Here is a 15,604-nt window from a genome sequence, read left to right on the forward strand (position 1 = left end):
GCACTATTGTCGCCGGAAGGTTCACCACGTTTTCCCTGTCCGTTCGAACGATTCAACAAACTTGTCTGCTATACACCGTACAATAATACGATCTTTTTTCTTCTGCGAAATCCCCTGTTACGTTGACGACCGAACGAAAGTTGCAGCACTTGCGACGATAATAATGATAATGTCGCTTCTGTCACAATAGAACACGGCCACGGCGAGGGAAAAATAAATGTCGGACAGCAGAGAGGAAGAGAATTGCAAGTAAGTAGAAATGAAGGAAGAATAATTAAATAAAGTAAATGACAAAGAGAAATACGCAGCAAGAATCAGCGATGAGTAATAAAGACCGTGTTAGTGTAAAACCATCTGGTAGCACGTGCGTGAATCATCCCGAACATGTGCAACTAAGGATCTATCAGCGAGCCAGGCAATTCTTTGTCTACATTGAAAATTTAATTTTTGCTCGGATCAACTATATCCCTAATGTACTCGGGCTGTCCCAAAAATGCTGGCCATCGTTGATTCTTTGCCGGAAGTCATCGTCGTCGTCGGGGATGCATCCGGCAAGTTTTTGAATCGGCCTACAAAGACCGCGGGACGCTCGATCGTTGAAACGCGCCAAATGCGTGAAACTCGCGTAGGTTCCGGCATTTTTTCGCGCCACCCACGTATAGAAACGGGTTTCCTCTGGACGCGTATGAATGCCAGGCCATTCACTTAGCCGTCGCTGGAAAAATCGCCGACATTGTTAATTACGATCACCGCGATACTCGCCGCGCATTGTCGGCAAACGAAAAACCTGCGACATTAGAGTCTCGCGAGACCAGAACTGCTAGATGGAAATTTTAGGCAACCGCGAAAAAAATCTAAATACAGTCGAACCTCAATTATTTCAACTAAACGTGTGTACACGTTAGAACAGTTACTCGGTTAGGACATTGAATTCAATGTTTATTCATTTGTACGACAAATAGGGCAAGGAGACACCGCTTACACTGCCTACAATAATTATACTTAGATCTGACAGTTGACTTTTCCCGACATCTTGGACGACAATGGTCTCGTGACACATTTTTCGTAGCTCCAGGCCTTTAGGATTTCAAACGATTAAGTTCCAAACACGTTATTGAAGTGCCTCGGTTACAGTCACCTTCTGTAAGAACGTTCGTTTCACGTCTATTGAGAAATTAATTTAATTCGACCGTTTAATAATAATCTTGACCATTAAAACCCGGCTAAGGAAAATGTTCGATCGAAATGGAATCGATCGAACGAGGAATGAGTAAGACGTTTGTCGAATACAGTCATCGACGACAAAGAACTGAAATGTACGTAACGTTTTACCGTCTGAATCCTCCTGCTTGATCGGTTCGCATTGACTCGCAAAGCGGTATCGAATGAAACGATACACGCGCGACTTCTTGCAACGGATAGCAGTCTCGTTGGCAGTCTCGTTTAAAGAACAACAGTTATGTAAATCGTGCACTCTCGCGCACGTGTCACCGTCTGATATTAAACAGCGAATAACTCGCGTGGTTCGCATTAAACAACGAAACGGCACGGTTAGAGAATAAGTACGCCGATCACTTCTGATCCTGAGTGAACAATAAATGATCCTTACCTCGACAGTTCCACACCGTTCCTTTCTCGCAAACACGGTGCGTTTCACGCTTCATAAATCACTTTCCGAGTACACGCACTTTCAATGAAAAATATAACGTCGTTCCGGTTCGAGCGAAAAATCGAGACGAGTTTGCAAGACGTACCCGTCGCGGATGAAAACACGTACGAATTAAAGCCCGGTAACGCAAAATATTAAAAATCCACGAGAGAACTCAACAGTCTGTAACACCTGTTGCATTGACAAACACAAACTGGAATGTATGACACAAATTTTATCGAGCCTGGACTCGATTTGCACGCGTGCTGCCATCTCGTAAAGAAGTCGAGTATCTACACTTGGTCAAGAAAGGGAATCTATTATGGAATTCTATTATTCTATTCTATCGAAATCTATCGATACGATACAGTGGGCACCATGGTGGGACCTTGGGGACGGTCTTGTTTCAATTGAGACAAAAATGCCCACCCCTGGACTAGACTGTAGCAGAGAGGATACGAGAGTGCTTACGCCCGGGGTTTTTGTGTCTACGGTATAGTGCTGCCCCACGACCCAATTTTAGCCTGGATCAAATCCCACACCCACGGTACAGCAGAACGTTTAGCCTGGATCAGAACCCAGACCTACCTTACCATTTCTGTGTCACGTACTACTGTATCGGTCGGAACTAATATTGGGTCAACGACCATCACTGGATGTTACCATGTGCGATAAAATGGTCATCGACGCGCAATCCATAGAACATTTAAACATTTATAGTGCATTATAATACAATCATTTTATGTAAAAGTGAACTATGAATAAATAAAGACAATGTAAGAAAAATACGTATCTGCGTGTTTAATGATTGAACCCTCAATTTTCCGTGCCATCTCTAATACAAATTTTTCGAAAATTTTCGAGCGTCTGACTTGACGTTCACTTGTACTACTGAAATTCGGACACCTCCTTCGATATCATGTTCTCCTAATACAAGTTCATTTTTCGGAAATTGTCGCAAATTACCGAAAATTCGACGTCTGGCTTGTCGTTGACTTGTACTACTGAAATTTAGACAAATTTTGGGCCGTCTGACTTGTCGTTGACTTGTACTACTGAAAATCGGATACCTCCTTCGATATCATGTTCTCCTAATACAAGTTCATTCTTCGGAAATTTTCGAAAATTTACCGAAAATTCGACGTCTGGCTTGTCGTTGACTTGCACTACTGAAATTTCGAAAAATTTTCGGCCGTCTGACTTGTCGTTGACTTGTACTACTGAAAATCGGATACCTCCTTCGATATCATGTTCTCCTAATACAAAAGTTCAATTTTTCAGAAATTTTCGAAAATTTTCGGAAAATTCGGCGTCTGACTTGTCATTGACTTGTACTACTGAAATTCGTGCCACTTCCTTATATATTATGTTCTCCTAATACAAACTTCAATTTTTCGGTCTTTCCCAAATTTTCGCAATTTTCGGATTTCAATTAGGAGAACATGATAATAAAAGAGGTGGCATGAAATTTCATGTCCTGGGTGGGAAAAGAAGCACACATTAACTGTTGTAACTAATATTCTTTATTTCTCATCAAATAAATTACAACGAGTATACTTTTATAAAATACGAATTTTCATTATCGACACCTTGATAATACAAAAATCTACGTTATCGGCATCCACCATTGATTTTTATGTGTTGTCGGTATTGCAGATCGTGTGACATGAAAGCCCATTAGGTGTCAGCTTTATTCCTATTCTTTTTCTGTGGTCGAGCACAATACACGACGTGAACTGTAACACGAAAACAGTGAATATTAGCAGAGAGGAAGTACTCACGCTCGGGGTTTTAGTGTCCTCACCTTTAGTGCATCATCTTTTCTGGTCCAGGCTAAAAATTAGATTAGGAGGCAGCACTATACCGGGAACACTAAAATCCCGGCCGTGAGCATTCTCATTTCCTATCTAACCCGTAAACAACAGAACAAATGATTCTTGCCGATATTCCCATAAGGGGTAGTGCAATAAGTGGCAGGAATCATCTGCTCCAGAAAATCTGTAAATAGCGCCACTAGAACATAGCGGCAAAACGCTCAAACTGTTAGCCAAACGTTACCGACCGAATTACCGACCATGGTGCTGCCAGCGCCACCTGGCGGTGGAAACCCGAAAACTAATTGGCTACAAGCTTGGGCGTTTTGCCACTACGAGGTAATGGCGCTGTTTGCAGATTTTGTCGGCAGATGTAAGTGGCGCCACCTGGCGGAGGATTCCTGAACACTAATCGGCTACAAGCTTGGGCGTTTTGCCACTACGTGGTAATGGCGCTGTTTGTAGATTATGTCGGAAGATGTAAGTGGCGCCACTCGGCGGAGGAATCCTGAACACTAATCGGCTACTAGCTTGAGCGTTTCGCCACTACGAGGAATGGCGCTACGAGGGATGTAGTCTGTGGCCTGTGGTGGCGACAATCAAGTTGTCTAAACGCTTATAAGTGTTTGATTTTAATGTTAACAACGATTGTATTAAAATATATTTCTGTCATTCTGTGTGAACATATTTTTTTGAAACAATTAATTTGTAGTTCTTATATCGCTATAAATTAATTAATCGTAGTTTCATTAAAATCGTTACACACGTTTATGAAGCATCTTTTAAGGTTAGGACATAGTACGTCCGATAAAATAAGAGATCATTGGAAATTAATTTCTTTATGGTAGTATTCCCGAAGGAAATTCAGATATATACATATGGCGTTTCTCAAACAATTTATTTTCCCATACCTTAAACAAACACAAACATTTTGTACAAAATATACTCCACGCAATACGTCACTGCAGCGTTCGAGGAACGAGCTACTGATCAAGTGCAGACAAACTTATGAGAAATTATTATCACAACCTGACATTTCGGAAACAGTATGGGAAGAAATAAAGAAAGACATGCTAGAAAAAACATATGTGACGCCAATAGCCATTGATACTTTCATTCTAAGTACATGCCAAACTGAAAATTTCATGCATGCGGGAATACAATATTATAAATTTATAGAAAGATGTAAAAAACCATCTGTAGTGACTACTGCAGAATATTTACTTTTGTATGGGTATAGCAATGGTCCACTCAGTGATGAAGAAAAACAACATGTTTGGAACGTATATAAACAAATTACGGAACAGTACACAGTATTAAGTGCAGACATTGCCAATGCTTGCCTCGTAGTGTTGTCAAAATTGGGTAATGTGGAAGAATGTATTAAAGTTATAGAACGATTTGAGAAGTATGATTCAGGGGAATTCCTCAGAAAGGGATACGACGCTTTAATTATGTGTCTATTAGATCAAGAGAAGATAGAACTTATGTACAAATATTTGATTATTTCTTTCACAAAATGTGCAGGCCCTACACCTAAAGTGTATAGTAAATATTTAGAATATTGTTCAAAAGATATGAAAGATTTCGATGCAAAAATTGAAAAATTATTTACATTATGGGCAGAATATGGAATAATACCACATAAGATAACTATGGACGAATTTTCAATTGCTTGTAATAAACATGGTTGGTCGGCAAAAACGGCAGTTCTACGCCGGTATCTAATATTTATCCACATTATTAGATTATATACTTTATACATGGTATCATTTTAGACACATTTACTTTTTGTTATAGATCAATATGTTCAAGGTGTAAACTGAAAGCGTACCAATCAGATTTAACAACAGAAGAATTTCAAATTTTAAAAAAGTGCATCATGCAAAAACTAATTGTAGAAAAAGGCTATCAGATAACTAATCCGAGAGAACAGGCTAATTTTTTGAAGTTCCTACAATCAAGAAAACCATATGACGTTGTTGTTGATGCATTAAATGTTGTATATGCAAGGATTGCCCAACAAAGATTTCGCTACATCGATAATGTAAGTAATTTTATAAAAAAATTATTAAAAATACACCATAGCCTTCTCAGTAATGTATAACTTTTGTAAATAAAAACTTTCTGTACTGCTACGAATCGCGGTAGTTTTATAAAACATGTTGCTAATCATTAAAGTTAATCATTTTTCAGTTGATACACGTTCTTCATCATCTTCATTCGCAAAACAAAAAAATACTTGTAATTGGAAAATCACATATGATAAGGCATAAAAAACTCGACCAGTTAAAAGACATAGCTGATTTTTATTTCGTAGAAAATGAGTGAGTATTACGACAATCTATATTTAATTACTTTCTTAGCCTGGTATATTATGTTACTAATGTATTCTCAAAAATTTTAGGTCAAACGATGATGAATTTATATTGCTTGCAACAGTATCGAGCGGAAAAAACACTATATTTATATCCAATGACTTTATGCGTCAGCATAAATTTGCCTTGAACGATCCAAAGGTTTCTATACTTTTTAAAAGGTGGCAACATTTCCATCAGTATACGTATATTTCCAATGGCAGCCAGGTTGAAACATTACCACTAAGCGGATCAGATAGGGATCGTGACCACTACATAAACTCTGGTGTTCAAAAGACGGGAAGTTATTGGCATATACCATCCCATAACACTTCTTCTATTAGTGTAATAAGAGTGAACTCAACCAGTGCTAAAAGCTGGTTTTGTTTTAGAACGCCTGAGTCAGAAACTTAGAAAAATGTAACAAATATATTTCTCTATTTCCATATAAAATTCTACAGCTGTATTATTTGTTCAGTTTTAGTTCGAAATACACCTACGAATCGCTTTGCGGTGACAAAATTGAAACATTCTAATCTCGGAACCAATATTCTAGTCTAATTTTGGAACTTTTTGCTATAAAACCACAAAGACCTGCATTATCGAGCTCTTGCGTACGCCTCGATCTGTATTTTAACAAAGTACACGAATTTCTAGACATTAAGATAGATCGCATTTTGAGAATCGAGTGTTCATATTTGTCGCGAGTTATAAAATTAGAATAAAAAATTTGTTTTGATTTCATAGCGACTATGACGACAAGTGTATCGACTTGTGTCCCCACTGTAACTTTCCCTTCTACCGCGCTATTCCCCCGCGTTTCCGCCACGGCCCTATCACGTGACGTGTCCCGGTCTCTGTTCTGCATGTATCACAGTGTCACGTGACTAATGCGGTACTGGCAGAGTGAGGGTAACTTGTTCCCCTCAATTCCTTCTACCTCCGCTTGACACGTGTCGTCAATGTCACTCCCCTGAGTAACCTTCGAAAGGTTACTAGCAAGCAATGTTGCGTTGACTTATTGACGTCCCTTTTGACATTATGATACGATGAGTAGGACCCGCCTACCAGGCACAAGATTACGAATCTAATTAGCTCGCGTGCGACCTAGCCAAGAAGAGGAAGTTGAAGGAAACGACCTATAGGCGCTTCGGGTACCTCGGGTACGCGACACCCGTACTCGCTCACGGGTCCCGTCCGTGAGAGAGCCCCGGAGGGAGGACCTCCGATCGGAGGATTACCAATTTTAAGGAAATTTCAATTAGAAATACAGAAATAAAAATTCATTGATTCAGCGTGAAATCGTACATTTATTTCCAGTGCCCTAACAATTTGAGTCCCGTTTTCCTCCGTACCGAAGGATCGAACGTGTTCATCCAGCGCAGGAACACGATGGTCAGGATTCTCTCGACTGGTCTCGGCCGTTCGCTGGCGTGCAGTATAGCGATCGCGACGACATGACAGTGCACAGTTCGACTCGCGTTTGAGCACGTTGGCGTTTATAAGCGCTTCCGAACCGACCTATAAAGAGAACTGATAAAACCAGATATCGTTCAGTCTCGTTCCCGGCGGTTCCACATCCCGTTTCGTCCGTGCGTCCCAGTTTTCTCGCGATCCGCGAAGCCAGCGTGCCACGAGACTCTGAACCAGCGAAACCAACCGGCCCGAGCGAATAGCCAAAGAGAACGGCAGAGAGGGGGCCGAAGCTTTTTGCAACCAGCGGCTTCGAACCTGCAGAGTAATTAACGACGAGGTAAGCCGATCAGCTGCGGTCAGATCGATCGACGCGATCGAAAACGTTCCGTCGACGTACGCTGACAATTCTCAATGGAAGACCGAACGACAAAAGTCCTTTGTTACCGCAAATACGCTCCCTTAAAGTTGTCCAGTGACCGGAAATTATGCGAGTGGCGCCGTTGTGCGAACTTTTAAAAAGAGACAACGCAGCGACGAACCTCGACCATTGTGTTCGCTTGTGAATTATTTCTCGCTCGCGCTAACTTGCTTGGAACGCTCGCCGATGGAAGACTCGAATGCACACTTATCGGCCAATGTTATGCGAATTTTTTCGTTACATTCTGCTGATCATTGTATTGTAATATGTTGTGAAAAGAAAATGGTAGACTTTGGAAGCGGTAGTTTCAAAATTTTAACAGAAGACAAATAGCAAAGGAAATTGTAACACGAGTTTGAGAAATCTTGTTCTGAAAAAAGGTTTTATCGATATCCTTTGCGAAGCAAAAGTTTCAATATTTATCGTGTAGGTTTCGATTGGCACGGTACCGGGCTTCGATGTCGTTGCTTTGTAATGACGATCACAAAGTCGAGATGTTGACAAACGTTCTATTGTTCACGACTACGAGTATTATAGCCATACCGATCCGTGGAGGATTTATTTCTGTTCCTTTTACGGCGCGATACCGTCACATTCTGATATGCTCGACTTCTGTTTCTTTCCAAGCTTTCATGGTTACTGTGTACACGCTATTATCTGGTTTAGAACAATTCGTGACCCGTGCGAACGCGCAGAGTACAATCGAACGAAGAGTTCAATTGGTTTATTTGTGAGCTAGAAACAAAGTACGCCGCGGACGTATCAAAACAGTTGAAGTAATCGATTCGATTTGAACGATGTCAATTAATCGGAATTTGGCTGCGCTATTCTACTTTTACGCTTCTGCGCGAGAGTAACCTTCGTTACGCCAATGCCGTGCCCGTGAACAACATATCAAAAATGCATTATCGCGACGCAATATTGAAAGTGAAAAGACACTTTATCACGCACGATTTACTCCTCTAGTTTTCGACGTATGTGACAAATCGTTGACCATTAGATAACTCGTGACAAATACGTAGTTGTTGTTTTCGACGGATTTACGCGCGATTCAATTATGCACGAGATTTATAGTAACGGCCTCGATGCTCTAGAATATGAGATAACCGAAAGAATGGGAGCCAATCTCATCCGATTACTTTCCTCGAGATGTGCCACTTAGGCTCGCAATAAATGGATATCGTCCGCAACTGCCATAAGGCAACGCGAACGGTGTCGACTCAACGGAGTTATACAATCCACGTGTATCCCTTTCCTTTTTAGAATTCGTTAGTTAATTGTTAAGGGGCTGAAAGGAAACCGACTCCGACGCACATCGCACTGTACAAGAAAAACACGTTTTGCCAAGTTTCAACCCTATGTCTCGCGAAAATGATGGTACGCGAGGTCCGCCTCAACATCATCATTATGATGCGACACAATGTCCGACTTACGTAACGTTGTTTATTTCACGAATAAAACGTGTTTTCTTGCCGCGATTTTCATGAAAATCAATTTAAAAAGTAGCTTTGACCGGTTTATCTATTCCTTCTCCTCTGATTTATGTAACCTGGCATCGATCGAGCAAAACAACTTTCCCGGCACACTTCCCCGAACGGTTGATGAAAAATGATTTTTGCGGTTCGACAAGTACGAATGCACTTCCCGCGATGAAGCGTACTCGCCTACTATTCTCGCGGTTTTGCAAAGAATTTATCAGTCCCGCGATAATTGCTGACATTCGAAACGCTTGCGACGAGAGAGAGAAAGAGGTTGAGTATTTTTTTTTATGTGTCATCGGTTTGGCTTATCACCCACAGTTCGGCTGCGACCTACGAAAGCAATGGTTCTCGGAAAACAGCCGATCGAAACGGGCCGCGGAATAGCGACTTTCACATTAGAGACGGCGGGTTAATTACAAATAAAAAACACTTGGCACAATCGGGACACAGTGTTTAAGCGTGCCGCGGAAAATGCTCGCCGTTTTGCGTTACGTTCGGCGCCACCAAACTACCGGTTGTTCGATGTACAATTCTTTCAAAGAAACCAACACACTTCCGTGCCGAATACTCACCGATTCGCATTGCTCTTTTCAGGCTGAATTGAAGCCACCGTCCATCCATGGAGAGCTACACCTCAGACTCGAGCGACTCGGATTCCAGCGCGAAGACGTTGGATCTGTCTTACCTGATGCTGAACACGCAACTGTTGGGCGACCATTTCATGAACGTGAAGAATCCTGAGCAAGTCGACACCCTGCTGCTCCACCGAAACCGTCTGACCAGCATTCCGCTCAGCATCATCCGGTTTACCAATCTGAACACGCTGTCCATATCGAACTGCGGACTGCACCGACTGCCAGACTTCCTGGGCAACTGTCCGCTGTCCTGTCTCGTGGCGAAACACAACAATCTGACCAACGACTCGCTGCCCAAGAGTTTCGAGAACTTGGTCGGCCTTCGCGAGCTGAATCTCAGCGGGAACCAGCTGACAGAGTTCCCCGATCAAATCCTCGTTCTCACGGAGCTCAAGTACCTTTACCTCGGTGGCAACCACATCACCGAAATCAGCAAGGACGTATGGAAACTGCAAAGGTAGTCGCAGCGCCGCCGGACCATTCCTACAACTGTAGACACGACAATCGTTCCATTTGTTGCATCGGCTGGTTCGTTTGTTCGCCAGAAACTGAACAATTGAATGACCATTTTTATATTGCGGGCTCCGCCATTCGAGGGTTAACACTTTATCTATCGATTAATAGACTTTTATAATAATTGTACCAAACGGAAGCTGAAAAACAGGGACTCGTGCCGGTATTATATCAAATTTATAGAATTCATTTGTTATTTCTGATAATCGACCGTCTAATCCTCTTATTTACGTGTTTATAATTCAAGAAATGCATTTCATCGAGCTATGACGTAAGGAGCTGCAATTTTACAAATGTTCGTATCGTAAGAGTGTCGCAAACTTCGACTTTCTTATCAGTTCCCTCTGGCGAGCGAAGCCCCGTTGGTCGTAGTCCAACGAGACAGACATGCTTTCTCATCGCTAAATAGCTAAACATATATTCCCTCCCGGAGCATGCTTATCCGTTTGTCTCATTAATTAGTTCGCATGATACCCATGACTCAACGGCTGGATAATACGCAATAACGTCGACCAAATATCACTGGCTGCTTTCAGATTGCACGTGCTGTCGATGGGAGGCAACCGACTAACGGAAGTACCGTCGACCCTGAGCCAGCTCAAGTCCCTGCAAGCTTTGGTGCTTTGCGACAACATGCTGGAGAGCTTGCCCAGCTCCATTGCCAATTTAACTAACTTGAAGTCGTTATTGCTCCATAAGAACAGACTGAGAACGTTGCCGACCGAGATCATCACCTTGAAGTGTTTGACCGAGGTAGCTCTTCCAGAGGAAGCGTAGAACAGTTCAGCATATTGACTGTAACAAATCAATTGACTAGTAATTGTTCTTTTAACAGGTTCTACCTAAATCTATTCAGAGTTACTCTACAAAGAACTGTTTTAGCTTCAAACTACCATTTGTGTCAACTACTATTGATTGAACTGGCAGTCAAACTGTTGAACTGTTCAACTGAATGTGCAAGAGTTTAGGTTGTTGCGCCATCGTCAACTTCGATTCTGTTCTCAGTTATCCCTGAGGGACAATCCTCTTGTCGTGAGATTCGTGTCGGACATGACGCACAATCCTCCGTCGCTGCTCGAGTACGCGGCCAGAGTGATTAAGACCAGCGACATCCAATACGACGAATCGAGTATACCGAAACACCTGGTGGAGTATTTGAACAGCGGCCATCGCTGTGTCAATCCGAAATGCAAAGGTCAGTTACGTTCGATCCGTCGAAACAACCGTAGCGCAGACGAACAGGTATACGAAACCGAATATATTCCCTTTCGCCAGGTGTGTTCTTCAACAACCGAGTGGAACACGTCAAGTTCGTCGATTTCTGCGGCAAGTACCGTTTGCCGTTGCTGCAGTACCTGTGCAGCAAGAAGTGCATCGAGTCGCGGGACGGAGACGAAGTCGTCAGCGGAGCGATGATCAGAAAGGTTCTACTCGGCTGATTCCTCCCGGCTGTTCTCCGCCATGAAGATCTAATCACCCTAAATTTCTTTTACCGTAACACTGCCGTCGGATAAGTCGCGACTGCGACGACGACAAAATGGCACGTCTATGTACTCGCAAACTAGTCTCGTAAGATGAACAATGCTTCCCGAGTTCGTTCGCCTGGCCTGCAGCACGTACTTATTGTTCGTTCTCCTTGTCCGACTGTGGATCGCGAATAAAATCGAAGCCCGATTAACATTATCGTTTTATTGTTAAATAAACCACAAAATGTACAATAATAATATTATCATATAGAGCCCCGCGAACGAGGGCGGTCGATCCTCGCTTAAACACATATCCATTAATATTCTACAATTACCATGTCGACTATGTGTGTTCTGTGTGTGACCGTGTGAAACTAAAACACATCCGAGAAAGTGAACGTAGCGAAAAAACGCGACGGCCGATACATCATGCCGTCGTATCTCGTCGTAATCATTTAGGATTTTATAGAACATCGTTTAATAATTCGAATAATCGGTGACGATCGTAAACATAGCAGTTGTAATAAGAGTTCGCTACTTTTTTTTTCTCTCTTTTCCTTTCTCTCTCTCTCTCTCTCTCTCTCACATACACTTTCTCTCTCTCTCTCTCTCTCTCTCTCTCGTTCTCTCCGAACGCTTCAATCTCCTCCTCGTTCCCGTTTCATCAGCTAATTCTTATCCTCTTTAAATCGTCATATAGTGTCGCCTGTGTAATTACCTATACATACATATACATATTCATATATATATATGCGCTCTGTATTTATACATTACATACATATATATGCGTGTACATGCTTTCAGTTTTGTTTCTCGTTTCCTTCCATCTCGTTCTCTCACGCTCATTCTCTCCTTCTTTCTCTCGCGCCCATTCTCTCCCTCTCTTTCTCTCCCTGACCCGTCTTCTACATCGCGAAACGAGTTCGAGGGCATGATTCTCTTCCTTGCACGCAAACATGCGCTTCGCGTTACTCTAGCTCTCACAATAACACGCGGTTCAGCCACTTGCACACGAGCACACAGAACCAGGAAACGCGTTCGTTTCTCTCTTTCTCTCTCTCTCTCTCTCCCTCTCTCTCTCTCTCACTCTGTACTCTTTCCTCAGCCTGTCCGGATCAGCGTAAATTATCTTATAGGCGTGTGTTCGCGGTAGTAACTAACGCTACTCCATTCCCTCTGCTTCTCCGCATATTCAATCATCATCATCATCATCACTCTTCTACTTGCTCTTCCCCTCTCTCTCTCTCTCCTATCTCCCACATTTTTTTGTTAATCTTTTTTATTTCTTTAACTGCGTCGTAAATATCTTCTTTACGTATTACTATGTATATTAACACAATTTTTCCCTAGTATCATACAGTCGTAAGTAACGGCAACCCTCTCGGTATAGCGTGTACAGTTGGCGCATAGTGCTGTCGATGATTAAAATCGTGATTAATGGACGTCTTACTGGTTGAAAAAATGAAGATATTACAGCTCGCTACATGTCGATGATATCTCTCTCTCTCGCTCTCTCTCTCTCTCTCTCTCTCTCTCTCACTCTCTCCCCCTTTCACACTGTCATTCTCTCCTCCACTTTTGAAACGGACACGACGCTCGGGGATTTAACAGCCATCGACTATAGTTAGCGGGTGGGTGCACGCTTCAGCGGCTGCTAACGATTGTTGGCACGCGGGCTTTCGAACTAAGCACTTAATTAAGCGATCGACTGTAGCCCCAACCGCCTCGAGTGACAGGTGAAAAATCGGCAGCCGTTGATTCCCGATTTCTTTTTTCTTCCATAACGGCCGGCTCGATAGTAAGCGTGCAGCGAACGACTATAGTCGACTTACAGCCTAAGGGTAAGCACTCGCGGGGGTGGGGGGTGATCGACTATAGTCGTGCAAGCTCGACGAAAGCGTCCAGATAGTCGACTACAGGTACTTTTCGGGTAAAAGGAGACAGGATACGCGAGTCGGTCGCCGAAATTGTATAGTTGTCGAACGAGCGGCTACGATCGACGCCGTCGATCGGAAAGAGAGAGACTATAGTCGATTGCGGGCACGGGAATATAGTCAACCGTAGTCTCTACATAGATATCGATCTGAATTGGGCGATTATAATCGACGATCATTTCGAAGAACAGTATACGATCGGTTATTAGATGAACCGTGTCCGTATAGTCGACCCACCAACTCGTGTAAGCGCCTAATCGTCGACTATACTCTCCTCGCATGCTCCACTAAAGAGGACTATAGTCCATGGCCATACCGAAAGGGGCAAGATGTCACTCCACGGACGTTGGCGCGTTCTCGTCTGCATGGTCACCGCACTAGAATCGTCGGAACGAATACAGTGACTTGTTCGGGTCATCGGACTCGTGTAATTTATTTATACAGAAAATCCTCTGCCAATAGCAAACCAATCCGATTCCGACGTGGACGAGAATCGGACGTTGTATCGTTTCGGGTAGTCAAAGATCGATTAAATTTAGTGGAATGATAAACTGTAACGATACAACGTCCCTCGTGGAACACGTGACCGGACTTTAAAACGGCGTCCCTCGATTTTGAATTTGTAGACGACGTCCGAGCGGTAAAGTTCGAGAATGATCCGAGGCTACGCGTTGAAATTAGAGTCTTCCTCTCCTCCGAAGTCACTATATATCGTACTCGACGAGAGCGTACGGTTTCTTTCCCCGTTGCAAGCGGGCCAGGCAAGACTTCTTACTCGTCCACCTTCTCCTCCTCCTCCTCCTCCTCCTCCGCCACCACCACCACTTCCTTCTCCTCCTTCTTCGTCTCTTCTTGGCTCCTGTCGTCCGGCTTCTCTTCCTGCTTGTTGTCCTCCCGCTTCGACTCCTCCGTCTTGTCTGTGCTTAGCACACTGTCCCCACTTTCGCATTCTTTTACCGTGTTTTGTCTCGCGTCTGAACCAAGAAAAGGAAATCTCTAGTAGAGAGCCATGACCAGCCGGGGGTACTTTTGGGAAAAGTTGGGGGGGGCGGTGGACGGGTTTCGGTTATCCGGGAGACAAAGGAAGATATTATGTAGAAGAATGATAGAATCAAGTGCGTTTCACACACTTTCGGGGCAGGTCTCTATTCGATACCGGACGTGAGTATACCCGGCGCGCGATGATGGGCGAAGCGATCGATCATCGGCTTCCTGCACGATCTCGTTGGGAGAACGATCAGGTGAATCCCAATGCCTTCGTGGTACCCGCGGTCTCGCTCAACGAGGTGCACGATGAAACCGAATTTTCATGACGAGATTATGGGCTGGCGATCTGCTTTTGATACTGAGGACAATGGGTGCTAATGAGGTTGATATCGTGGTGTGTCTTGTAATAAACGTTCCGACCCGATTTCGATCTGACCACCCGTTGAGTTCATGTTCAACGGAGCATCAGCCTGACCTGGACAACAGTGCGTCCTCGTCTCCGATCTCTACCGACAGAACACTTCTGAAGAGGATGTACTAGACGTTCGCATAAGCGAGCGCTTAAGAGGAACGGTACGAAAACCGCGATTCGGTGAGAGTTCGCTGGCCCTAGTTCTGCTGGACCCGGCGTCCTGAAATTACTATCACACCGTTCGCACTCTCGCTGTTCAGTCGCGGGGATGACGGTAGTAACATCTCCAAAAAAAACCGTAGGCTGGCTGTCCCAAGTACTTGTTGCCACGGGGAATTATCTTGTCGCTCTTCGTCCCGTTAAGTAAACGTTACAGATCTATGAACAAGAGAAGATCTACCTTCGATTTCAATGCGCAGACGTGACCGTGTCGTTTCATTCTTGAAAAAAAAAAAAATGACGGAGCAACGTTTAGAGATAAAAAGAACAGACTCGACCGAGCGTCGTGATCATGTTTGGAGAT

General features: G+C 43.4%; 3 protein-coding genes across 10 annotated transcripts in view; 2 read left to right on the plus strand and 1 right to left on the minus strand.

Annotated features, from left to right (window-relative positions):
* The first annotated feature begins 4,042 nt into the window (after window positions 1–4,042).
* Window positions 4,043–6,283, plus strand: Mldr (mitochondrial ribonuclease P catalytic subunit). Its single transcript, XM_076803362.1, has 4 exons — window positions 4,043–5,182; window positions 5,263–5,509; window positions 5,659–5,789; window positions 5,870–6,283. The coding sequence occupies exons 1-4, from the start codon at window positions 4,341–4,343 to the stop codon at window positions 6,231–6,233; spliced, it is 1,584 nt and encodes a 527-aa protein (XP_076659477.1). The 5' UTR covers window positions 4,043–4,340; the 3' UTR covers window positions 6,234–6,283.
* A 912-nt stretch (window positions 6,284–7,195) lies between these two features.
* LOC143362792 (leucine-rich repeat-containing protein 58) lies at window positions 7,196–11,962 on the plus strand. Of its 2 annotated transcripts, none has more exons than XM_076803241.1 (5): window positions 7,196–7,572; window positions 9,729–10,226; window positions 10,819–11,035; window positions 11,288–11,477; window positions 11,558–11,962. In XM_076803241.1, exons 2-5 carry the CDS (start codon window positions 9,754–9,756, stop codon window positions 11,719–11,721), a joined length of 1,044 nt encoding a protein of 347 aa, XP_076659356.1. In that variant the 5' UTR covers window positions 7,196–7,572; window positions 9,729–9,753; the 3' UTR covers window positions 11,722–11,962. The 2 variants fall into 2 exon arrangements, with proteins under 2 accessions (XP_076659356.1, XP_076659357.1); XM_076803242.1 differs by lacking the exon at window positions 7,196–7,572 and adding an exon at window positions 9,643–9,658.
* The window catches only part of LOC143362790 (glycogen synthase kinase-3 beta), a 44,574-nt gene continuing 40,926 nt past the window's right edge, over window positions 11,957–15,604 (minus strand). For all 7 annotated transcript variants that reach the window (XM_076803235.1, XM_076803237.1, XM_076803239.1 and 4 more), the window contains one exon: window positions 11,957–14,656. In XM_076803235.1, coding sequence (XP_076659350.1) covers window positions 14,454–14,656 — 203 coding nt within the window. In that variant the 3' untranslated portion in view covers window positions 11,957–14,453. The remainder of the gene's footprint in view (window positions 14,657–15,604) is intronic.

This window comes from Halictus rubicundus, chromosome 18 (assembly GCF_050948215.1).
Source record: "Halictus rubicundus isolate RS-2024b chromosome 18, iyHalRubi1_principal, whole genome shotgun sequence".
NCBI lineage: Eukaryota > Metazoa > Arthropoda > Insecta > Hymenoptera > Halictidae > Halictus > Halictus rubicundus.